General features: G+C 45.6%; 1 protein-coding gene across 2 annotated transcripts in view; it reads left to right on the top strand.

Annotated features, from left to right (window-relative positions):
• FAM3D (FAM3 metabolism regulating signaling molecule D) overlaps window positions 1-26293 on the top strand; it is a 96433-nt gene that overhangs the window by 53989 nt on the left and 16151 nt on the right. For both annotated transcript variants that reach the window (XM_077278664.1, XM_077278663.1), the window contains 4 exons: window positions 3053-3118; window positions 5297-5404; window positions 6642-6665; window positions 12656-12779. In XM_077278664.1, the coding sequence (XP_077134779.1) occupies window positions 3106-3118; window positions 5297-5404; window positions 6642-6665; window positions 12656-12779 (269 nt within the window). In that variant the 5' untranslated portion in view covers window positions 3053-3105. The remainder of the gene's footprint in view (window positions 1-3052; window positions 3119-5296; window positions 5405-6641; window positions 6666-12655; window positions 12780-26293) is intronic.

Genomic DNA, 26293 nt, shown 5'->3' with positions numbered 1-26293 from the left:
TCTCTTCCCACTATGGCCACTTTTCACATTTGTACTTCCCTTTTTTTTCCTCTGCTTCTTCCTGGAGCCATTTTATGGGAACGAATATACATGTGGTATCTGTGTCATTTTTTTTCTGCTTTGGTTCATTTAATCAAGTAAGAGAAGAGCCAGTCATACATGACTTATAGTCACAGGGTGCTGCCTTCTAAATCGGTATTGCGACCCAAATAAAGAGTCCTTGAAGGTGGTGAGGAGGTAGCATTACCAAAACCATTCCCTGTAACCCCTTCAGCTACTGTCCTGAGTTGCTCTAATTTAGAAGATCTTTTGATTTTTGAGTTCTGGTATCTGGTTTACTAGGGTAGGTCAGTGTTCTAGATAGCAGATTTGGCAAAACCAGTTTTTATTCTTTTTCTTGCAGTAATAAATCTTAACTATCCACCTCATAGCATTCCAGAAGGCAGGCTAGACAGCTGTTGTGATGGTGCCGGGTGTAGATGATCACAATCAAAATAAAGGGGATGTCCAGTACTTAAATATTGGTCTATCATTTTGCCAACACCTATCTATCGAGACTACCTCATACACAGAGATGCTCATCCGAACACAATTATACGAGAGCCTTTCCCAGCTCTCTCTGGTAGCGTCTTATCTCCCAGAGAACAAAAGGTCAGCCATCAGAGATAAAAAGTGCTGGATCCTGCTCTCCTGCAACATCATCTTTCTGGAAAAAAGTCGAGAGGTCCTCCACCCATACGCTTAGGCAGTTGGATATCCCATCTTCCGGAACCTTCTCTCTCCTCGCTACTCCTGCAGTTCTCCCCTCTGCAAATCCTTTCATTGGCTACCAATTCCCCATCAAACCCAGTTCAAGCTACTAAAATTGAGTTAGGAGGTCGTCCATATTTTGTCTCCTCCGTATATCTCTGAACTAATTTCTCAATATCTTTCCACACGTAATGTCCGGTCCTCCCAAGACCTCGTCTTTTTCTCACTCTTATGTTCCTCACCCAATCGCCTCCGAGACTTCTCCTGAGTATCCTCGACTTCTGTGCCCCGACACGTCCTATTATCCACCACATTCAGATGGAACGTGAAAACCCATCTCTTCAGAAGAGCTTACAGCCTGCAATGACCCACTGCCACCTCACCACCATCGAAGCTGCCGCAACTCCCAACCTACTGTCTCCTTCCCCATTACCCTAAAAACTGTAAGCCCGCAAGGGCAGGGTCCTCTCCTATTATGTACCAGTCTGTCACTGTTATTTTGTTCATTGTTATTTATATTTGTATTTTGTATGTAAACTTCATTTCAAAGGTCCAGCACCAGGGAATCAGTGGTGCTCTATAAATGAATAATAATAATAATTATAATAAATTCCATGTTTTGGATCCTCCTCTTCCCTGACATCTGTCAGGAAAAAGTTGGGCGGCCCGCCATACACATAGGCAGTTTGAATTCCCATGTACCAGATCCTCCTTTTCAACCAACATCATCTGTTGGGAGGCCCCAATACATAGTGTAACCTGTGATCCCACCGATATTGATTATGTGGGGGCCATCAAACCTTATTGATGATGTATACAATGATAGTAAGAAAACTAAAGATGCAATTCACTAATAAAATGAATATGTTCTGTATAGATTGACGATGGACCCTCAGAATTTCTTGATGGGTACAAGAAGTCGATCATTGATATTCTGTATATTGAACAGGAATGTGCCCTTGTTATAGATTTTAGTGGCTTTCAGTCCGTCTAGTTAATCTTCCAGCCTTCCATGAAGGCCTCTTGACTTGGAACAATATGTAGGTTATTTGCCTAGTGGCTGAATTTACTTTTGTATTGTTCTAGTAAAATATTAGGCAGCTGGGAATCGCGAGGATAATCCTTGTGTACACAACCCAGGTCTTTCCAATGGTCAGACTTGCCAGCGCGAATCGTGCGTCATGCTCGTTACCTGCCAGGTATCAGCTCATACAAGTTTTGTTGGTATTTTATAGAAGCGATCACAGCTGTCTTCCTCCTTTATGACTGGCGTAATTTTACTCATTGCTCATTTGTTTTGATAACTTATCAAAGTCAATCTGGCCAAACCCTTGTCAAATGGTGACGTATTATAAATTTAAAGTGAAGCTCCACCTCTGGAGGCACGTTAATAGAAAAGTACGTAATTTTTTCCTCTCCGATAGAATCCACCTGTGGCATGAGTAACCGACTGTTGACTTTTTTTTGCATTATAACGATGACAGAAATAATACAATCATGCAGCATGCAAATAACATCACAAGGAACTTACATTCCAAAGCGTGAAGGCCTCCATCCACATTAGAAAGCTGTCGGCTGAACTATAGTTTGGCCGATCGCTATCTACCCCAACTCTCCCCATACAAAAGAACTATTGGCTCGGCTGAGCACTGTTCCATTTTCAATAAGAGAGTCACCTATGAGAGTAGACTCCTTTGGTATCAGATTTTCTCCATTGAAAGGCCAAAACTCTTGATCCTCTTCATCATCTGTAGGAGGCCCCATGAACATCAGACTATTGTCAGGTTCAGTGGATTTAATGTGATGCATTTGGAGGCCTTAATGTCTTCAAGTTTTGGCTATTTAATCTGAGAGCATGATGTAGCGGCAGAGAGTCTGATTTCAATTATGTGTCACTTGCTCAGTTTCAATACAATGTTTTACCAGCAGGAGATCATCAGTGCAGGACTAGGTTTTAACATTAAAGGGGTTGTCCCCTTTAAGACAATAGGCAGCAATCGGTGATCTCAGCAGCTCCGACCGTGTAGACCGAGTCCTTGAGATCACATATTGGCTGTCGCGCTATTGACACGATGTCAGCGCTGCAGCCAATATCAGATCCCGGGAGAAGCGGCAGAAAATGTGCACCGGACCCGGGTAAGGTGATTTTACTACAAACTGCACTCGGTGACTGCTATATTTTTGAAAAGGGGGAAACCATTTAAAATGCATATAATTACATTAAACTAAGTGACTTATCAGCAATACTATGTGACATAAAATATTAGACATTTATGCTGTTTTTTTGGGGGGGGTTTTACAGGTCACTGAAGATTAAAGACTCCGTTCCTGGTCTACCCTCCCTTCTGGAACAATATGAGGTGGACAGGTAAGATTTATTACTGCAAGCACAGGAAAAATTGGTTTTCTCAAATTTGCTTAGGTCTAGAGTAAATCAAAAATGTCTCTCCCCAGGAATTGGTTATGTCTCCTTATATCTTAGATATGCGAAGCGCAACCAACAGGTGGCAGTATCACAAGTCACGCTTGCTCTTTCTTATTAAGACAACTAGTGACTTGTTAAGGGGTTTGTCATAAGAAGAAACTCTGGATGAGAAATGGGCTCTGGCTGTTTTATGAAAAAGACTAGTATCTTCTTACCTGAGCAGCCTCTTCTTACCTCAGCACTCCTGGTATCTCCAGTATTCGATCAGCTAAACAGAGTGGACAACAGTGTGAGCAGCCTCTTCTTACCTCAGCACTCCTGGTATCTCCAGTATTCGATCAGATAGACAGGGTGGACAGCAGTGTGAGCAGCCTCTTCTTACCTCAGCACTCCTGGTATTTCTGGTATTAGATCAGATAGACAGGGTGGACAGCAGTATGAGCAGCATCTTCTTACCTCAGCACCTCTGGTATCTTCAGTATTCGATCAGCTAGACAGAGTGGACAACAGTGTGAGCAGCCTCTTCTTACTTCAGCACCCGTGGTATCTCCAGTATTCGGTCAGATAGACAGGGTGGACAGCAGTGTGAGCAGCCTCTTCTTACCTCCGCACTCCTGGTGTTTCCAGTATTATATCAGATAGACATGGTGTGTGGCTGTGTGAGTGGCCTCTTCTTACCTCAGCACCCCTAGTATCTCTAGTATTAGATCAGATAGACATGGTGGACAGCAGTGTGAGCAGCCTCTTCTTACCTCAGCACCCCTGGTATCTCCAGTATTAGATCATATGGACAGGGTGGACAGCAGTGTGAGCAGCCTCTTCTTACCTCAGCACCCCTGATATCTTCAGTATTAGATCAGATAGGGTGGACAGCAGTGTGAGCAGCCTCTTCTTACCTCCTCACCCCTGATATCTTCAGTATTAGATCAGATAGACAGGGTGGACAGCAGTGTGAGCAGCCTCTTCTTACCTCCTCACCCCTGATATCTTCAGTATTAGATCAGATAGACAGGGTATAGACCTATGTGAGCAGCATCTTCTTACCTCAGCACTTCTGGCATCTCCAGTAATGGCGGATGAGGTGAATCCTATTGCCCTTGATATGACATCTAATATACTCAGTTGACTAAATGTAGATACAGTCCACATTAAGTTATTTAAAACTAATTTGATCAAGCCTCAGATATTTCTAGACCTCCATACCTAATTTTTAGAGAATCTCCAGTCACTGGTGCTGAACCAAGCAGCTGGCGCAAAGCTAATGTGGGCCCCATGTTAAAAAGGTCTCCAGGTCTTTCCAGGATAATTATTGACCAGTAAGCCTAACATTTATTTTGGGAAAAATGTTCACGGGCCTTGTCAAACTTTGATCGGTGTTTCTGTATAGTGTGATCTGATTTTCTTGGATGAGAGAATCGGAGCACACTGTGAGGAAAAGATGGAGAACAACATTTCTCCATCATCTCTATTCTGTCAGTCTGTGGAAATCGGACTGTGCTCTGATGTCATCTGAGTGCAGTTCGATGTTTTGCGGGATCACAAGAAAATACGGTGGTGTGAGCAAGACCTTACTTGGAGGATATTTGACCTATGACTGCATCTATTATGGAGACCATAGAAGACTTAGCTACCCTCCTTTTTTTTTTTTTCATTTGCATGATGCAACACTTGCACAAAACTGGACCTACAGTTCAGCCATATAAAAGTCAATGGAAATATTCACAGCTGTAACGGTAGAAAAATTTCTATTTTCTTCTCATGTCAAGAAAAGAAAATGTTACCTGCTCTAAATACTGGAAAATCTTGCAACTCTAGGAAAAAGGAGTATTTGCCCTTTAACGATAGGTAAAACAGGTATTCTTCTAAAGAAAGAAGATCTTCAAGATGAGTAGTCATTATGTAATTCATCAGTGCAGGAATAGTCACAGTTTTCGATTTTCCTGCTGTATAACAGTCATATCATTTGTGCTCAATTAGGCGCGAGAAGAATGACGGGAGACAGAATAAAACATGGCTCCCACGTACGTGATGTTCAGTGTTTGCCGCTGCATTTTCCTTCCTAAAATATCGTTGAGATCACTCGACCTGTATTTAATCTGATCCCGTCTTCTCTGTGCTCAGGAGCAGTACGGATCTTGGCGATCTTGTGCACGCTGCTGTTAACGTGGTATTTTTCAGAAAAAATATATCTCGCGAAATGGGAAGCGCATTCCTTACGGAATTTATTTGGTAAGTAAGCCGTATATTAGAATAAAGACAGTAGGGATGGATGGATAGAGAACATTTCTTTTATAATTCACTATATCGGAATTCTGAAATGTTCATGCCTAAATCTACCAAGCTGAAGGTTTAGAGATTTTACATCGAGAATGGAACGATCAATCCAGGAGGAGAAAGACATTGTAAAATATCTTATCAGATAAAACAAAGTTGCTGATTTTCATGACAACTATAGATATATGACGTAAAAACTCATTGAAAAAGGCCAAATTGCAATGCTACTGGCTCGGGCTCGGACTGGCCCACGGGGGAACTGGTGAATCCCCTGGTAGGCCACTGTACAGGAGTAAATCACTTACTTTTCCATCATGAGCAGTAGTCGGTCCAATACATTTGATTCCTTATGTACAGGCATCTCATTGTTCACTCCGCATCCCGCCTAGTTTGTTATACAGAAGCATAGGTACATTTGTGAAAAAGGGTAATGTTCCTGGTGGGCTCTTGCTACACCAGACGGACACTATTCCGGCTAGTTGACTGATGGGCATCTTGGCAGATACAATGCAGTGACAACGGTGTGAATCTGGGAATTCCTGCTTGTGTGATCTGTGACTTACAAATGAATGAATGGCAAGGCATGAAGCCATTAACTCCCTGTTCTACCATACTCTAGATAAAGAGTAAACATCATTTTAAATTTTATTACATAAATCAATAGTTCTCATTAAGATAAGCAACTCTGTAATATATCTTATTACAGAAATTTGCTTCATTCTCCCCCTTAACTGATCTTTATTCTCAATTCATGGGAAAAAAATCTGTAAAATTTGTATTCATTACTGAGAAAGTAGATGACAGTTGGTGCTTGTTAAATTCTATGGAGGAGGTGGAGCCAGAGGCACAGATTGTAAGATTTCACCATAGATTTGTATGAGCACTGACTACCAGTTCTCTCGGTAATGGGACAGTCATGAGGCAAGGTGAATTGAGAATTTTGAGAACGAAGGATCAGCCCAGGCGGAGAAAGAAGCCGATTTCTCTGATAAGATATATTACATACTGTCTTATTTTCACGTGTACTATTGATTTATAGAAAGTAAAAAGAGGATTACTCTTTAACTTGAAAGTGGCGTTCATCCCAGGGATTCGAGATGATCCTGTTTCCGTACCTGTAGTTGCGTACGTAATTTTACATGTTAAAATACAATTATTTATAATGGTCTTCATTTATTTCTTTCACTTGCAGGACAAAATGTGAAAGATCAAAAGAGTAAGTGTGAAGTAATGTCCGTCACATTCTATTAACCTCCTTCAAACATTCTGAGTCACCTACCGTAATCCTAATTATCTATGATAGGAACGCGTTCTTCTGTATGAGAATAAATGCAAACAAAGTGTCCCCATAACAGTGTCATCCACAATGCCACCACACCAACGAGAGCTGCAGCACCCCCGTGTGAGCTTTGTAAGATCTATGGGGGGTGTAACGTCTAGGGGCCGCTTCGCCTGTAATTAGGACTGGGGTTTTATTAATATATTTTTTTCTTATATACAGTATTTTAACACTCAATTTCGCAGGGTTGTACAGAAACTAGTCTAATTATCCGATTTCGTGCATACACATTAGGAACAATTTTCTAACAAGTCACTTAACCTACTAGCGTATATTTGGGATATGGAGGATCTGGAAGAAACATGAGAGAGGAGGATTAAGCAATTTCCATGCAAAAATGTTGTTTTTGACAAGACTGAAACTCAGTTTGCCGGTCACTGGGAACCACATGTGTAACGGCAGCTGTCAGCACCACCTTACAGAATTGTGTATTGAAATAGAACTGATAAAATATTAATCACAGTGCCCCACGTTACAACCAAACTGCCCCACACTACAGCCACAGTGCCCCACACTACAGCCAGTGCCCCATACTCCAGCCACAGTGCCCCACACTACAGCCACAGTGCCCCATACTACAGCCACAGTGCCCCATACTCCAGCCACAGTGCCCCATACTACAGCCACAGTGCCCCACACTACAGCCAGTGCCCCATACTACAGCCACAGTGCCCCACACTACAGCCACAGTGCCCCATATTCCAGCCAGTGCCCATACTACAGCCACAGTGCCCCACACTACAGCCAGTGCCCCATACTACAGCCACAGTGCCCCACACTATAGCCACAGTGCCCCACACTATAGCCACAGTGCCCCACACTACAGCCACAGTGCCCCACACTACAGCCACAGTGCCCCACACTACAGCCACAGTGCCCCACACTACAGCCAGTGCCCCATACTACAGCCAGTGCCCCACACTACAGCCACAGTGCCCCACATTACAGCCACAGTGCCCCACACTACAGCAACAGTGCCCCACACTCCAGCCACAGTGCCCCACACTCCAGCCACAGTGCCCCATACTCCAGCCACAGTGCCCCATACTCCAGCCACAGTGCCCCATACTCCAGCCACAGTGCCCCATACTCCAGCCAGTGCCCCATACTCCAGCCACAGTGCCCCACACTACAGCCACAGTACCCCACACTACAGCCACTGCCCCATACTACAGCCACAGTGCCCCACACTACAGCCAGTGCCCCACACTACAGCCAGTGCCCCATACTACAGCCACAGTGCCCCACACTACAGCCACAGTGCCCCACACTACAGCCAGTGCCCCATACTCCAGCCACAGTGCCCCACACTACAGCCACAGTGCCCCACACTACAGCCAGTGCCCCACACTACAGCCACAGTGCCCCACACTACAGCCACAGTGCCCCACACTACAGCCAGTGCCCCATACTACAGCCACAGTGCCCCACACTACAGCCACAGTGCCCCATACTCCAGCCACAGTGCCCCACACTACAGCCACAGTGCCCCACACTACAGCCAGTGCCCCATACTACAGCCACAGTGCCCCACACTACAGCCAGTGCCCCATACTCCAGCCACAGTGCCCCACACTACAGCCACAGTGCCCCACACTACAGCCAGTGCCCCATACTCCAGCCACAGTGCCCCACACTACAGCCACAGTGCCCCACACTACAGCCACAGTGCCCCACACTACAGCCACAGTGCCCCACACTACAGCCAGTGCCCCATACTACAGCCAGTGCCCCATACTACAGCCACAGTGCCCCACACTACAGCCAGTGCCCCATACTACAGCCACAGTGCCCCACACTACAGCCACAGTGCCCCACACTACAGCCAGTGCCCCATACTCCAGCCACAGTGCCCCACACTACAGCCACAGTGCCCCACACTACAGCCAGTGCCCCATACTACAGCCACAGTGCCCCACACTACAGCCACAGTGCCCCACACTACAGCCACAGTGCCCCACACTACAGCCACAGTGCCCCACACTACAGCCAGTGCCCCATACTCCAGCCACAGTGCCCCACACTACAGCCAGTGCCCCATACTCCAGCCACAGTGCCCCACACTACAGCCAGTGCCCCATACTACAGCCACAGTGCCCCACACTACAGCCACAGTGCCCCACACTACAGCCAGTGCCCCATACTCCAGCCACAGTGCCCCACACTACAGCCAGTGCCCCATACTACAGCCACAGTGCCCCATACTACAGCCACAGTGCCCCACACTCCAGCCACAGTGCCCCACACTACAGCCACAGTGCCCCATACTACAGCCACAGTGCCCCACACTACAGCCAGTGCCCCACACTCCAGCCACAGTGCCCCACACTACAGCCACAGTGCCCCACACTACAGCCAGTGCCCCATACTCCAGCCACAGTGCCCCACACTACAGCCACAGTGCCCCACACTACAGCCACAGTGCCCCACACTACAGCCAGTGCCCCATACTCCAGCCACAGTGCCCCACACTACAGCCACAGTGCCCCACACTACAGCCACAGTGCCCCACACTACAGCCACAGTGCCCCACACTACAGCCAGTGCCCCATACTACAGCCAGTGCCCCACACTACAGCCACAGTGCCCCACACTACAGCCACAGTGCCCCACACTACAGCCACAGTGCCCCACACTACAGCCACAGTGCCCCACACTACAGCCAGTGCCCCACACTACAGCCAGTGCCCCACACTACAGCCACAGTGCCCCACATTACAGCCACAGTGCCCCACACTACAGCAACAGTGCCCCACACTCCAGCCACAGTGCCCCACACTCCAGCCACAGTGCCCCATACTCCAGCCACAGTGCCCCATACTCCAGCCACAGTGCCCCATACTCCAGCCAGTGCCCCATACTCCAGCCACAGTGCCCCACACTACAGCCACAGTGCCCCACACTACAGCCACTGCCCCATACTACAGCCACAGTGCCCCACACTACAGCCAGTGCCCCATACTACAGCCACAGTGCCCCACACTACAGCCACAGTGCCCCACACTACAGCCAGTGCCCCATACTCCAGCCACAGTGCCCCACACTACAGCCACAGTGCCCCACACTACAGCCAGTGCCCCACACTACAGCCACAGTGCCCCACACTACAGCCACAGTGCCCCACACTACAGCCAGTGCCCCATACTACAGCCACAGTGCCCCACACTACAGCCACAGTGCCCCATACTCCAGCCACAGTGCCCCACACTACAGCCACAGTGCCCCACACTACAGCCAGTGCCCCATACTACAGCCACAGTGCCCCACACTACAGCCAGTGCCCCATACTCCAGCCACAGTGCCCCACACTACAGCCACAGTGCCCCACACTACAGCCAGTGCCCCATACTCCAGCCACAGTGCCCCACACTACAGCCACAGTGCCCCACACTACAGCCACAGTGCCCCACACTACAGCCACAGTGCCCCACACTACAGCCAGTGCCCCATACTACAGCCAGTGCCCCATACTACAGCCACAGTGCCCCACACTACAGCCAGTGCCCCATACTACAGCCACAGTGCCCCACACTACAGCCACAGTGCCCCACACTACAGCCAGTGCCCCATACTCCAGCCACAGTGCCCCACACTACAGCCACAGTGCCCCACACTACAGCCAGTGCCCCATACTACAGCCACAGTGCCCCACACTACAGCCACAGTGCCCCACACTACAGCCACAGTGCCCCACACTACAGCCACAGTGCCCCATACTCCAACCACAGTGCCCCATACTCCAACCACAGTGCCCCATACTCCAGCCACAATTCCCCACATTACAGCCAGTGCCAAATACTCCAGCCACAGTGCCCCACATTACAGCCAGTGCCCCACATTACAGCCAGTGCCCCATACTCCAGCCACAGTGCCCCACACTACAGCCAGTGCCCCATACTACAGCCACAGTGCCCCACACTACAGCCAGTGCCCCATACTCCAGCCACAGTGCCCCACACTACAGCCACAGTGCCCCACACTACAGCCACAGTGCCCCACACTACAGCCACAGTGCCCCACACTACAGCCAGTGCCCCACACTACAGCCACAGTGCCCCACACTACAGCCACAGTGCCCCACACTACAGCCACAGTGCCCCATACTCCAACCACAGTGCCCCATACTCCAGCCACAATGCCCCACATTACAGCCAGTGCCCCACATTACAGCCAGTGCCCCACACTACAGCCACAGTGTCCCACACTACAGCCACAGTGCCCCACACTACAGCCACAGTGCCCCACACTACAGCCACAGTGCCCCACACTACAGCCACAGTGCCCCATACTACAGCCACAGTGCCCCACACTACAGCCACAGTGCCCCACACTACAGCCACAGTGCCCCATACTCCAACCACAGTGCCCCATACTCCAGCCACAGTGCCCCACATTACAGCCAGTGCCCCACATTACAGCCAGTGCCCCATACTCCAGCAACAATGCCCCCCTACGGCCACAGTGCCCTATACTCCAGCCAGTGCTCCATACTCCAGCCACAGTGCCCCATACTCCATCCACTATCCCCCACATTACAGCCAGTGCCCCATACGCCAGCAGCAATGCCCCCCCTACAGCCACAGTGCCCCATACGCCAGCCCCAGTGCCCCATATTGGCTGGAGTATGGGGCATTGTGGCTGCACAGTGCCCCATACTCTAGCCACAATGCCCCCCCTATAGCCACAGTGCCCCACATACAGCCAGTGCCCCACATTACAGCCACAGTGCCCCATACGCCAGCCACAGTACCCCACATTACAGCCAGTGCCCCATACTCCAACAACAATGCCCCCCCTACAGCCACAGTGCCCTATACGCCAGCCACAGTGCCCCATACGCCAGCCACAGTGCCCCACATTACAGCCAGTGCCCCATACTCCAGAAACAATGCCCCCCCTGCAACCAGTGCCCCCCCTACAGCCACAGTGCCTCATACACCAGCCACAGTGCCCCACATTACAGCCAGTGTCCCATACTCCAGCCACAGTGCCCCACATTACAGCCAATGCCCCATACTCCAGCAACAATGCCCCCCCTACAGCCACAGTGCCCCACATTACAGCCAGTGCCCCATACTCCAGCAACAATGCCCCCCACTGCCACAGTGCCCCATACGCCAACCACAGTGCCCCACATTACTGCCAGTGCCCCATACTCCAGCAACAATGCCCTCCCTACAGCCACAGTGCCCCACATTACAGCCAGAGCCCCATACTCCAGCCACAGTGCCCCATATTCCAGCCACAATGCCCCATGCACCAGCCACAGTGCCCCACATTACAGCCAGTGCCCCATACTCTAGCAACAATGCCCCCCTACAGCCACAGTTCCCCATACGCCAGCCACAATGCCCCACATTACAGCTAGTGCCCTATACTCCAGCCACAGTGCCCCATACACCAGCCACAGTTTCCCACATTACAGCCAGTGCCCCATACTCCAGCCACAGTGCCCCATACTCCAGCCACATTGCCCCATGCACCAGCCACAGTTTCCCACATTACAGCCAGTGCCCTATACTCCAGCCACAATGCCCCATGCACCAGCCACAGTGCCCCACATTACAGCCAGTGCCCCATACTCCAGCAACAATGCCCCCCTACAGCCACAGTTCCCCATACGCCAGCCACAATGCCCCACATTACAGCTAGTGCCCTATACTCCAGCCACAGTGCCCCACACTACAGCCACAGTGCCCTTCATGATAGCCACAGTGCCCTCACTGATGGGCACAGTGCCACCGATGCCACCCATGGTTCATAAGAAATTATTTTGGGGTAGTATGTCCAAGGACCAGATGAATTGTGTCTTGTCAAAAACCATGAACCATTTCCTAACCTATGTCTCTCCGTATTGTATCTTGTAGGCCTGAGAAAATTTAATAAAAAATGCGGTAATGATAAAGAATGTCCATCAGACTACTTTGCCTTCAAAATAATTAGTGGAGCAGCCAATGTGGTCGGCCCTTCCATCTGCTTCGAGAACACAATGTGAGTGCAGAACCTGAGTGTGTCATTATTTTATGATCTATAAAAGAACCATTCACGGTTGTTGCGTAGTCGTGCAGCTGATTATTCTAGGACTAGAGGAATGATCCTGGGGGTCGACCCTCCATCTATGTATAACATGTGCACATCCACTTTTAATGCATCATAATCCTTGTTGCCATCATTGCATACACAAGACCATAGGCCCAGACCTCTGTGGCAAATGTCAGGCTCCAGAGTCACTTCCAAATGGAGTTTGTCTCCCATTGGACCTTTTGGGGCTAATATTGTTTTAGAGCCTGTGCCCACCTGAGGATTACTGCTATTCTAGTGGGCTAGTATAACCTTGTGATCATATCATATGTACAATTGTTCCTGACGCATAGACCATATTTCTAGTCCTCAGAATGCTGGTATCTGAGAATGGTCGCATCAGTATTATTTCATGTCACAAAAATAGAAAAAGGGAAATCAAGGGCGCAATCAGAATATTTAGCTGCTCACCTTAGGAGCTATGTATATGTGCATCCCATATTAGATTTTGGGTGAGCTGCCATACCGCCCTTTACTGGGTTCAGTCGGTGCTCATAAGTGCCCTCAACTACCATTAGAGGGGTTGTCTTATCTTGCTCGTCGGGGAGAGATGCACTCCTGATGATTGAAAATTTGGTCCAGTAGCTGGAATCCTAATTGGGGGCACTATTCGTAGACACCTGGCAGCTCTAAAAATGGCTACCGCCAAAATGCCAGCCACTATGTTTAAAAGATCCCAGGGGTTACCCTGATGTACACACTTTAACCCCTGTATAAGAAACTGGGGCCATGGGGTTGGCTGCTGCTGCTCGGTGGTGCAGGCTACCAGGAATGGTCAGGTAGCCGGGTATGAACCAGGATTGCAGACAAGGTAGAAAAACGTTAGACAAGAGAATGGTCAGTAAACGAGCTGTGGTCTGAACCAGGAAAATCCATCATCTGAACCAAGCAATCATAACTATACAGTCATGGTCGAAAGTGTTGGCACCCTTAAAATGGTTTCTGAAAATTAACTATTACTCCCAGAAAATTATTGCAATTACACATGTTTTGTTATACACTTGTTTATTTCCTTTCTGTGTATTGGAACAACACAAAAAGACAGAGAGAAAAAAAGGCAAATTGGACACCATTTCACACGAAACCCCCAAAATGGGCAGGACAAAATTGTTGGCATCCTCAAATTAATATTTGGTTGCACACCCTTTGGAATAAATAACTGCAATCAATCACTTCCTATAACCATCAACAAGCTTCTTACACTTCTCAACTGGAATTTTGGAGCACTCTTCTATTGCAAGCTGCTCCAGGTCTCTTATATGTGAAGGTGCCTTCTCCCAACAGCAATTTTAAGATCTCTCCTTTGGTGTTCAATGAGATTTAGATCCAGACTCATTGCTGGCCATTTCATAAGTCATCGAGGCATTGTTTCCATCCGTTTCTGGGTGCTTCTTGATGTATATTTGGGGTCATTATCCTGAAGACCCATGACCTAGTATGCAAACCCAGGTTTCTGACTCTGGGCACTACATTGCAACCTAAAATCCTTTGGTAATCTTCAGATTTCATGATATCTTGCACAAAGTCAAGAAACCCAGTGGCAGAGGCAGCAAAACAACTCCAAAAATCTTTGAATCTCCACCATGTTTGACTGTAGGTTTGGTGTTCTTTTCTTTGTAGGCCTCATTCTGTTTTCGGTAAACAGTAGGATGGGCTTTGCCAAAAAGCTCTATCTTGGTCTCATCTGTCGACCATACATTCCCAGAAGGATTTTAGCTTGCATACATTTTGGCAATCTGCAGTCTAGCCTTTTTATGTCTGTGTCTGCAGTTGGGTCCTCCGGGGTCTCCTGCCATAGCATTTCATTTCATTTAAATGTCGTCGGAAAGTTTGCGCTGACACTGATGCACCCTGAGCCTGCGGGACAGCATTCATTTCTTTGTAACTTGATTGGGGCTGCTTATCCACAATCCAGACTATCCTGTATTTCATCTTTTCATCAATTTATCACTGCCATCCACATCCAGGGAGATTAGCTACAGTGCCATGGGTTGTAAACCTCTTGGTTATGTTATGCACCATGGACAAAGGAACATCAAGATCTCAGGAGATGGACTTGTAACCTTGAAATTGTTGATATTGTTCAACAATTTTGGTTCTCAAGTCCTCAGACAGTTCTCTTCTCCTTTTTCTTTTCTCCATGCTTAGTGACATTGAGTCAACTTCTCCTCTCTTTTATTTAGTTTCAGGTGTGATTTTCATATTGCTCACACATGTTACTTGCCACGGGTGAGTTTGAACGAGCATCTCGTGCATGAATCAAAGTTGTGTGCCAACAATTTTGTTCTGACCATTTTGTGGGTTTTTGAGAGAAATGATGTCTAATTTGCCTTTTTTTTTCCTCAGTTTTTTTCCAGTTCCTGCACCCCTCCCAACATTTCCAACATGGTGATTTCACATGTGAAGTCAGTGCACCTGTAAGATAAGCAGCAGGACTGCATTACACAGACATGTTCCCGCCTTAGATCCAGGCGGTATAACCTGATAGCTACAGAATCAGGAGGCCATTGTGGCTGCTCATAGATTTTAGGCAGGCAGCACATATATGCAGGTGCTGGGAAGTTCCAAAGTTAACTCATTATTGAACAATGTAAAAGAAGAAAATAAAACATCGGAACAGTTGTTTTTTTTTTCTTTTTCTTTTTCCTCCCACCATAAAAATATTTTAAAAAATCTACTTTTATCCCCAAATAATTATATTTAATATGTTTTGTTGCATTAAAAAAAAAAAGCCTAAAAATGTTTTTTTTTCTTTGAAATGTGCTATTATTGTGAAAAAAAAATAGAAAAAGTTAAAAACACAGTAAAGTAGAGTTTATCAAAAAATATTTATATTGCTCTGATCTGGTGTCCATTCCGGTCTTCCATGGCAGCACGGCTAGGGGAGTGTTCACTTATGCCGGGCTTCATAGACACCGGAGGAGTCCGGAATAAGTGAAAATTGTCACAGAGTCCCGGACTGGACATCGGAGCAGACTCTACTATACATATAATTGTAAAAACTCATAGAATAAAAGTAACAAGACAGAATAAACAAAAGCAAAATAAAACAAGTTTGTGCTTTTGGAATGTGAGGATAAAAAAAAAATAGAAAATTACGGTTATAAGGAATGCTGAGACCGGTTTTTGGGGAATCCTGACGTTATTGATTGGCCCGATCGATTGTTTTCATTAGAAAACACCTTTAAGATTTAATAAGTTTATTTAAGTGGGTTTGTACCACGACAAGTTGTAAATCTCCCTGACATAGAAGTCTCCATTGTTTCGAGAGCTCGGGTTTGTTTGCATTGTGTCCTGTTCAGGATGTAATAGTCGTCCTACATGTTGTGTCATTTATTGTCTCTTGTGTAATACTGAACTATCAGGTTTCTAAAGCTTCTATTTTGTAACGGGGCCGATCTCACGTAATTTGGTTTTAATGAGCGAACGTTACACAACTCTAACTCTACAGCTTTACCGGTTTAATGTATCGAAGCCCCAATCACTACGTAATGTAAAGTTAGACTTGTTTCTAATACACCTTGTATTTCAATTCTTATCATTAATGTTTGCTGCCAGCGAAGAACGACATTGTTGTCCAGACCCTGGATCCCTCTACAGACCAATAATTTTTGGGATCTGAGGGTTTGCACCAATTGTGTCCACTCTGAGCAACCCTTAGATAAGATTTCCCCATGTTCGTATGATTTGCCTGAACCAGACACAATTCTTGCAAACCCTCAGCTGTGGTTAGATATTTTTATTATTTCATCTGGTTATTTAGTGTTTTTGTCCGAATTCCCAGATCAGTTGTTTTTTTTTTTGTTTTTTTTCTCAAATGCAAAATACAAATCCATTTCTATTTTCCTTTACCAGTGTGTGTGGGATCCAATTTTTGCATATTTTTGGGGTGTCCATTTTTCTCACATCTTAAGAACAGAAAGATGAAAAGAATTAACAATACCAATGTTAAACACAAGTTTAATACACCCCAAATCTAAAACATTTTTTTATATATTTTTTTTTTTTAAATGACAACCAGAGAAAAAAAATACTGCTAAAAATAATAATTAGAGTAAATAAAAAAAAAAATCAACCAAAGGGAAACCTTAATCAAACAACTTTCACTGCCGTATATTGTATCGGTGACCATTCATTCTATTGTGAACTGCTTGTGTCATCCGCCCGACATATTGATGGTTGCAGTCACACTGTAACAAGTAGAGCACAAAATTAGAGTTGCAGTTTTAACTTTGATTTACTACAAAAAACTTCCCTTGTGGTTGTGGAAGAAAAATCAATATGGCCTTGTACTATTATTTTGCAAAAGAGACATTTTCTCCCCCCCACATACCGATAAGATCCTTTAACCGGGATTTGTACAATACTATTCGAGGCATGATAACCCACAAGAGTATCTACTTTGATCCTACTTGTATCAACATAATTTTTCAAATTCATGCTTCTACGGATTAAAATGTTAAACACATCCCGGGGTGACCGATTCCCTTTAAAGTGGGGTGATTGTGGAGGCTGTATCATCTGACACCACCTCCATTCCTCTGCTTCTTGGTCACATAGTCCTTAAATAGCCTTGAAGCATTTTGGATCATTGTCTTTAACACGACTGAAGGTTCCACTAAGTGCAAACCAGGAGAGATGGCACGCCGCTGCAGAAAGCTGTTCTTGAAATATTGGGTGTGTCATGGATTTTGAAATAAATCACCAACAGTGTCACCAGCAAAGCACCCACACACTATCACACATTCTCTTCCATACTTCACTGTGGGCACCACACATGTAGAAACCATCCGCTCACGTGTTCTGCTTCTCTCAAAAATGTGGTGGTTGGTACCAAAAGTCTGTAATTTTGACGCATCAGACCACTGTACAGATTTCTTGATGTCTGTGCATCATTTATGAGGGTTGTTAGCTGAGGTGCTGTATATTTGTGGTTTCTGAGGCTGGTATCTCTGATGAACTTATCCTCTGCAGCAGAAGTAATTCTTGATCTTCTTTTCTTGGGGTGATCCTCATTAGAGCAAGTTTCATCATGGTGAATGGTGGCTTTTATGCCTGCACTTAAGGATACCTTCCAGGTTTTACCAATTTTCTAGATTCACAAACCTGTTTGTCTTATAATAATGGCTGTTGTTTCTCTTAGTCGAGTGTTTTTCACTGTATTCTGGCTTAGAACAGTTATTGAATAGGGCTCAGCACTATATGGATCTGTGTACCAACACTGCCTCTGAAAAACACACCCGATGGTCTCAAACACTTTCTAAAGGTCAGTGATTCCACAGATGAACTCGTCATGAGGTGAACTGTTCATTGGTGGCCACTGCAGGTGATAGCTGATGAAGCCAAAAAGAATGCCAAAAGGGTGGAAAACTATTATCTAAGTAACAAGGATACTATGAGGAATCTAAGGGTTATCATGTATTCTGGTTTGCTTCATGTTTCTTTATTTCTTGTTTGCATATCTCTTCCTTCGTGACTTTTCTGCCTTTAGTTCGAACAGAGGAGTCCAAACCTTTGACCGGTATTCTAGGTCCTTACATCAGGGATTAGTCCAAGTCACAGAATTAGCCAATGCTTGTATTTATGACATTTCTGGAGATAAATTTGCCTGGAATTTCCTTTTTAAAGACATTTTCTACAAGTACTATGTGTTATGGTTTTCCTTATCAAGTCGATATTGAACTCATTCTAAAGGTGCAAGTTGCGATAAATGTCATCTGGTAAGTTTGAGTCACTCAACTCAAGCAAAACATCCTCCTATTCTGAGGTCACAACTAACCAGGCATGCCATGTCACAGACTGAATAGTATTTATTGCATGACTGTGCTGTCCCAGGTGGCACAATGTCTCTTGTTTTCTGTTAATGATTTGCAGAAGTGAACACTTTACCTCTCCCAGGATGGTGCACATTGTGGTGTTCATGTTTAGGCTTTATGGCAATAAGTATTTATGGTAAAGTGTTAGTTGCTGTTCTCCACATTATTACCATTTCCCGGTAGTGTCCTGGTTCCTATTAGCATTATTATACATTAGCAAGAAAAAAAAAAGACAGAATAGGGTATAAGACCCTTTACACTCATCCACGATCATTGGACGACGTAAGCGTGCCACCGATCAGCACACAAATGAGCAAAATGCTTGTCCATTGGCTGATTGGATCATTTACACGTGTCCCTAAAATAATCATTGATGGAAAGCCGGGAAGGTGCTACAGACAGTGTGCAACCTGTCAAAGGATGATATTACCAATCGCTGCAGATTGCATTGGCCGATGTGAAAGGACCTTAAATTAGAGCAGATAGACAGGTAGAACGATGATCAGCGCTCATTATGGGAAGAAATACCAGTGTAACCCATCATATGACTGCAGGATTAGACTACATATGTTTCGTTTGTAGTCTATTACCCAAAAGCGACTTCTTCTCTAATTATAGGAGTATGCTTTTGTTTTCTTCTCCATCTGATCACCAAGACTACTTCTCCTGACAACTGCAGTTTGTGCCCGAGAAATCTTTGGCTCCTCACTTTTGCAGAGATCCCCTGTCTCTTTAGTAGCGCAAACTAATTTCAGACCGTAGACTAGACTTTTTTTTTCAGACCCCTGACTTTGTAGTAAGTAAACAAATGCAAACCCCAGAACAGACCCCCTAAATGCAGACTCCAGACCAAAATCCCAATATAAAAACCTCTTGGTAAATATACTAAATATAGACCCCAAACCTGTCCCATAAACTGTTAAATTATTTTTTTTTCCCATCCCATGACTGGCATTTTCAGGTATCACTTACTAGATGCATCTACACAGCTTACCAAAAAAAACCGATTAAAATAGAACCTTTAATGCATATGAATAAAATAGAATCACGAATAGTAAATTCCCCCTAACTAGAAATGCCTCAATACAATGGGCTGTGAAATAATAGGGAAAGAAACACTGATAAATCTCCTATACTCTCTAATAAACTGATATACGATAATTTCAAGATGCTAAAAAACTACCTCTATCAATAGTACATATATATATATGTATATATATGTGTATATATATATATATATATATATATATATATAAACACACACTCAGCCGATGTGTAGAAATGAGTGACCTGTCCCTAGACACCAATCTATATGGGCACCTACCTAGGTGCGGAGGTTGGCACCCTAAGAAAGACGAGATGCGCGCCCTCTCGACTAATTAACCCTATAAGACTTAAAGTCAGAAACAGAGGGCCAGACGGCCTGAATTGACTGTGTGATGCAATGCTGGGATAGTATATGCATAAAGTATATATAGAGCCAGCAAAAGGGTAAGGATATATGAATGTAAATAAAAGGGACAGTCCAATCAATCTTAACCACTCATAGCTGATACATACAACCCCTGGCAAAAATTTTGTAATCACCGGCCTTGGAGAATGTTCATTCAGTTGTTTAATTTTGTAGATAAAAAAAGCAGATCTCACAGACATGGCACAAAACTAAAGTAATTTAAAATGGCAACTTTCTGGCTTTAAGAAACACTAAAAGAAATCAAGAACAAAAAATGTGGTAGTCAGCAATGGTTACTTTTTTTAGCCAAGTATAGGGGAAAATTTATGGAATCACTCAATTCTGAGGAAAAAATTATGGAATCTCCCTGTAAATTTTCATACCCAAAAATAACACCTGCATCAAATTAGATCTGCTCGTTAGTCTGCATCTAAAAAGGAGTGATCACACCTTGGAGAGCTGTTGCACCATGTACACTGACATGAATCTCGGCTCCAACACGAGAGATGTCAATTGAAACAAAGGAGAGAATTATCAAACTCTTAAAAGAGGGTAAATCATCGCGCAATGTTGCATATAATGTTGGTTGTTCACAGTGAGCTGTGTCTAAAATCTGGACCAAATACAACAACATGGGAAGGTTGTTAAAGACAAACATACTGGTAGACCAAGGAAGACATCAAAGCATCAAGACCAGAAACTTAAAGCAATATGTCTCCAAAACGGGAAATGCACAACAAAACAAATGAGGAACGAATGGGTGGAAACTGGAGTCAACGTCTGTGACCGAACTGTAAGAAACCGCCTAAAGGAAATGGGATTTACATACAGAAAAGCAAAACGAAAGCCATCATTAACACCTAAACAGAAAAAAACAAGGTTACGGCTAAGGAAAAGCAATCGTGGACTGTGGATGACTGGATGAAAGTCATATTCAGCGATGAATCGCGAATCTGCATTGGGCAAGGTGATGATGCTGGAACTTTTGTTTGGTGCCGTTCCAATGAGATTTATAAAGATGACTGCCTGAAGAGAACATGCAAATTTCCACAGTCATTGATGATATGGGTGTTGTGAACTCTGTTTTCAGGCTCCCTCTTGTGGTCACAGGTGGTATTGTGTGACTTTTGTCTTGGGCTCCCCCTGGTGGCTTTGTTTGTTATCCTGCGGGTCTGTGGCTGGATCAGCTGCCTCGTTATTCACTTGGGAGTTTCATATTTAGCTCTGTTTCACTTCTACTTTTTGCCGGCTGTCAATGTATTCAGTGCTATTCTGATTACTCCTGATTATCTTCGGTTTCAGTCTCTTCAGGTGAAGCTAAGTTCTGTTTAATTATTTTTTGCTCATCAGTCTGCAATATGATTTCTGTGTATGATGAGTTTAGTCCAGCTTGCTAATATGTGATTTCTTGCTGCTGGTAAGCTCTGGGGTACAGAGTTGCTTCCCCCGCACCGTTAGTTGGTGCGGGGGCTCGAGCAATCTCTGCGTGGATATTTTGAATAGGGTTTTTAATTGACCGCACAGTTCCCTTTCTATTTTCTGCTATCTAGTGTTAGCGGGCCTCATTTGCTAAATCTAATTTCATCTCTGCGTTTGTGCTTTCCCCTTAACTCACCGTTAATATTTGTGGGGGGCTATTCTATATCTTTGGGGTCATTTCACTGAGGCAAGGGAGGACTTTCGCTCCCTCTAGGAATAGTCAGTTTCTCAGGCCGTGAAGAGACGTCTAGGATTTTCAGGTAACGTTCCACGGCTACCTATAGTTGTGTGCGGATAGGATCAGGTTGCGGTCAATTCAGTTACCACTTCCCCAGAGTTTGTAGTCTGTTTAGTTACTTAGCTAGTCCGACTCGCGATCCTTGCCACTAGGATCATAACAGTACAGCCGGCCAGTAAAGTGTTAATTGCATGGCAGAAGCAGGAGAAAAGAAGCCTTGAGAAATTTTTTTTTTTTTTTGCTGCCGTGTGTCTAGCTGCTGTGTGTCTAGCTTCTCTCCTCCTCTTAATCTTGGTGTGGCTCTGAGTTCAGCTGCTGATATGGATATCCAGAGTTTGGCCTCCAGTGTAGATCATCTTGCTGCAAGGGTACAAAGTATTCAGGATTTTGTTGTTCACAGTCCTATGTCAGAGCCTAGAATACCTATTCTGGAGTTGTTTTCTGGAGATAGATCTAGGTTCCTGAATTATAGGAACAATTGTAAATTGTTTCTTTCTTTGAAACCTCGTTCCTCTGGTGATTCCGTTCAGCAAGTTAAAATTATTATTTCTTTCTTGCGTGGTGACCCTCAAGATTGGGCCTTTGCATTGGCGCCAGGGGATCCTGCATTGCTTAGTGTGGATGCGTTTTTTCTGGCCCTTGGATTGCTCTATGAGGAACCTAATCTTGAGAACCAGGCTGAAAAAGTGTTGTTGGCCCTCTCTCAGGGGCAAGATGAAGCAGAGGTGTACTGCCAGAAATTTCAGAAATGGTCGGTGCTTACTCAGTGGAATGAGTGTGCCCTGGCTGCAGATTTCAGAAAAGGTCTTTCTGAAGCCATTAAGAATGTCATGGTGGGGTTCCCTACGCCTGCAGGTCTGAATGAGTCAATGACTCTGGCCATTCAGATTGATCGGCGTTTGCGGGAGCGCAAACCTGCGCACCATTTGGCGGTGTCTTCTGAACAGACACCTGAGTCTATGCAATGTGATAGAATTCTGACCAGAAGTGAACGGCAAAATTATAGACGGCAAAATGGGTTGTGCTTTTACTGTGGTGACTCAGCTCATGTTATCTCAGCATGCTCTAAGCGCAGAAAAAAGGTTGATAAATCTGTCACCATCGGTACTTTACAGCCTAAGTTCATTTTGTCTGTTACCCTGATTTGTTCCCTGTCATCTTACCCGGTTATGGCTTTTGTAGATTCAGGTGCTGCCCTGAGTCTGATGGATTTGTCATTTGCCAGGCGCTGTGGTTTTGTTTTGGAGCCTTTAAAATTCCCTATTCCACTAAGGGGAATTGATGCTACACCATTGGCTACGAATAAACCTCAGTACTGGACACAAGTGACCATGTGCATGACTCCTGTTCATCAGGAGGTGATTCGCTTTCTTGTACTGCATAATTTGCATGATGTTGTCGTGTTGGGTCTGCCATGGTTGCAGACTCATAATCCAGTCCTGGATTGGAAAGCAATGTCTGTGTCAAGTTGGGGTTGTCAGGGAATTCATAGCGACGCTCCTGTGGTGTCAATTGCTTCATCCACTCCTTCTGAAGTCCCTGCGTTTTTGTCAGACTACCAGGATGTTTTTGATGAGCCCAAACTCAGTTCTCTACCTCCTCATAGGGATTGTGATTGTGCTATAAATTTGATTCCTGGTAGTAAGTTTCCTAAGGGACGACTTTTCAATTTGTCAGTGCCGGAGCATGCTGCCATGCGGAGTTATATAAAGGAGTCTTTGGAGAAAGGACTTATTCGCCCCTCCTCCTCCCCTCTTGGTGCGGGGTTCTTTTTTGTGGCTAAGAAGGATGGTTCCCTGAGACCTTGTATTGATTATCGCCTTCTAAATAAAATCACGGTCAAATTTCAGTATCCTTTGCCATGGTTATCTGATCTGTTTGCTCGCATTAAGGGGTCTAGTTGGTTCACCAAGATAGATCTTCGTGGTGCGTATAACCTTGTGCGTATTAAGCAGGGTGATGAATGGAAAACTGCATTTAATACGCCCGAAGGCCATTTTGAGTACTTGGTGATGCCTTTTGGACTTTCTAACGCTCCTTCTGTCTTTCAGTCCTTTATGCACGACATCTTCCGCGAATATCTGGATAAATTTATGATTGTGTATCTGGATGATATTCTGTTTTTTTTCTGATGATTGGGAGTCCCATGTTAAGCAGGTCAGGATGGTGTTTCAGGTCCTGCGTGCCAATGCTTTATTTGTGAAGGGCTCAAAATGTCTTTTTGGAGTCCAGAAGGTTTCTTTTTTGGGTTTCATTTTTTCTCCTTCTACTATTGAGATGGACCCAGTCAAGGTTCAGGCTATTCATGACTGGACGCAGCCTACATCTGTTAAGAGTCTTCAGAAGTTGTTGGGTTTTGCAAATTTTTACCGTCGCTTCATCGCTAATTTTTCTGGTGTTGTTAAGCCTTTGACGGATTTGACCAAGAAAGGTTCTGATGTTACTAATTGGTCTCCTGCGGCTGTGGAGGCCTTTCGGGAGCTGAAGCGCCGGTTTTCTTCGGCTCCGGTCTTATGTCAGCCAGATGTGTCTCTTCCTTTCCAGGTCGAGGTTGATGCTTCCGAGATTGGAGCGGGGGCTGTTTTGTCGCAGAGAAGCTCCGATGGCTCTGTGATGAAGCCATGTGCTTTCTTTTCAAGAAAGTTTTCGCCTGCCGAGCGGAATTATGATGTCGGTAATCGGGAGTTGTTGGCTATGAAGTGGGCATTTGAGGAGTGGCGACATTGGCTCGAGGGAGCTAAGCATCGTGTGGTGGTCTTGACTGATCACAAGAATCTGATTTATCTCGAGTCGGCCAAGCGGCTGAATCCTAGACAGGCTCGTTGGTCATTGTTTTTCTCTCGTTTTGATTTCGTGGTCTCGTACCTGCCTGGTTCGAAGAATGTAAAGGCTGATGCTCTTTCTAAGAGTTTTGTGCCTGACTCTCCTGGAGATTCAGAGCCGGCTGGTATCCTCAGAGAAGGGGTGATTTTGTCTGCCATCTCCCCAGATTTGCGACGAGTGCTGCAGGAGTTTCAGGCGGATAGACCTGACCGTTGTCCACCGGAGAGACTGTTTGTCCCGGATAGATGGACCAGTAGAGTTATTTCCGAGGTTCATTCTTCGGTGTTGGCGGGCCATCCTGGAATATTTGGTACCAGAGATTTGGTGGCCAGGTCCTTTTGGTGGCCTTCCTTGTCGCGGGATGTGCATTCCTTTGTGCAGTCTTGTGGAATTTGTGCTCGGGCTAAGCCTTGCTGTTCTCGTGCCAGTGGTTTGCTGTTACCTTTGCCTGTCCCGAAGAGGCCTTGGACGCACATTTCCATGGATTTTATTTCAGATCTCCCTGTCTCTCAGAGAATGTCTGTCATCTGGGTGGTGTGTGATCGTTTTTCTAAGATGGTCCATTTGGTGCCCTTGCCTAAGTTGCCTTCCTCCTCCGAGTTGGTTCCGCTGTTTTTTCAAAATGTGGTTCGTTTGCACGGGATCCCTGAAAATATTGTTTCCGACAGAGGATCCCAGTTTGTGTCTAGATTTTGGCGGACCTTTTGTGCTAAGATGGGCATTGATTTGTCTTTTTCGTCGGCCTTCCATCCTCAGACAAATGGCCAAACCGAGCGAACTAATCAGACCTTGGAAACCTATTTAAGATGTTTTGTTTCTGCTGATCAGGACGACTGGGTGACTTTTTTGCCATTGGCCGAGTTTGCCCTTAATAATCGGGCTAGTTCTGCTACTTTGGTTTCTCCTTTTTTTTGTAATTCGGGGTTTCATCCTCGTTTTTCCTCGGGTCAGGTGGAGCCTTCTGACTGTCCTGGAGTGGATGTTGTGGTGGATAGGTTGCATCAGATTTGGAATCATGTGGTGGACAATTTGAAGCTGTCACAAGAGAAGGCTCAGCGCTTTGCCAACCGCCGTCGCTGTGTGGGTCCCCGACTTCACGTTGGGGATTTGGTGTGGTTGTCTTCTCGCTTTGTTCCTATGAAGGTCTCCTCTCCTAAGTTCAAGCCTCGGTTTATCGGTCCTTATAAGATTTTGGAAGTCCTTAACCCTGTGTCATTTCGTTTGGACCTCCCAGCATCGTTTGCTATTCATAATGTGTTCCATCGGTCGTTGTTGCGGAGGTATGTGGTGCCTGTGGTTCCTCCGGTTGAGCCTCCTGCCCCTGTGCTGGTTGAGGGAGAATTGGAATACGTGGTGGAGAAGATCTTGGATTCTCGTATTTCTAGACGGAGGCTTCAGTATTTGGTTAAGTGGAAGGGCTATGGTCAGGAGGATAATTCCTGGGTTGTCGCCTCTGATGTTCATGCGGCCGATTTGGTTCGTGCCTTCCATGTGGCTCACCCTGATCGCCCTGGGGGTTTTGATGAGGGTTCGGTGACCCCTCCTCAAAGGGGGTGTACTGTTGTGAACTCTGTTTTCAGGCTCCCTCTTGTGGTCACAGGTGATATTGTGTGAC

The sequence above is a fragment of the Ranitomeya variabilis genome, chromosome 8 (assembly GCF_051348905.1).
Source record: "Ranitomeya variabilis isolate aRanVar5 chromosome 8, aRanVar5.hap1, whole genome shotgun sequence".
NCBI lineage: Eukaryota > Metazoa > Chordata > Amphibia > Anura > Dendrobatidae > Ranitomeya > Ranitomeya variabilis.
Note: the sequence above shows the minus strand (reverse complement) of the source record. Positions and strands in the feature narration are given on the sequence as shown.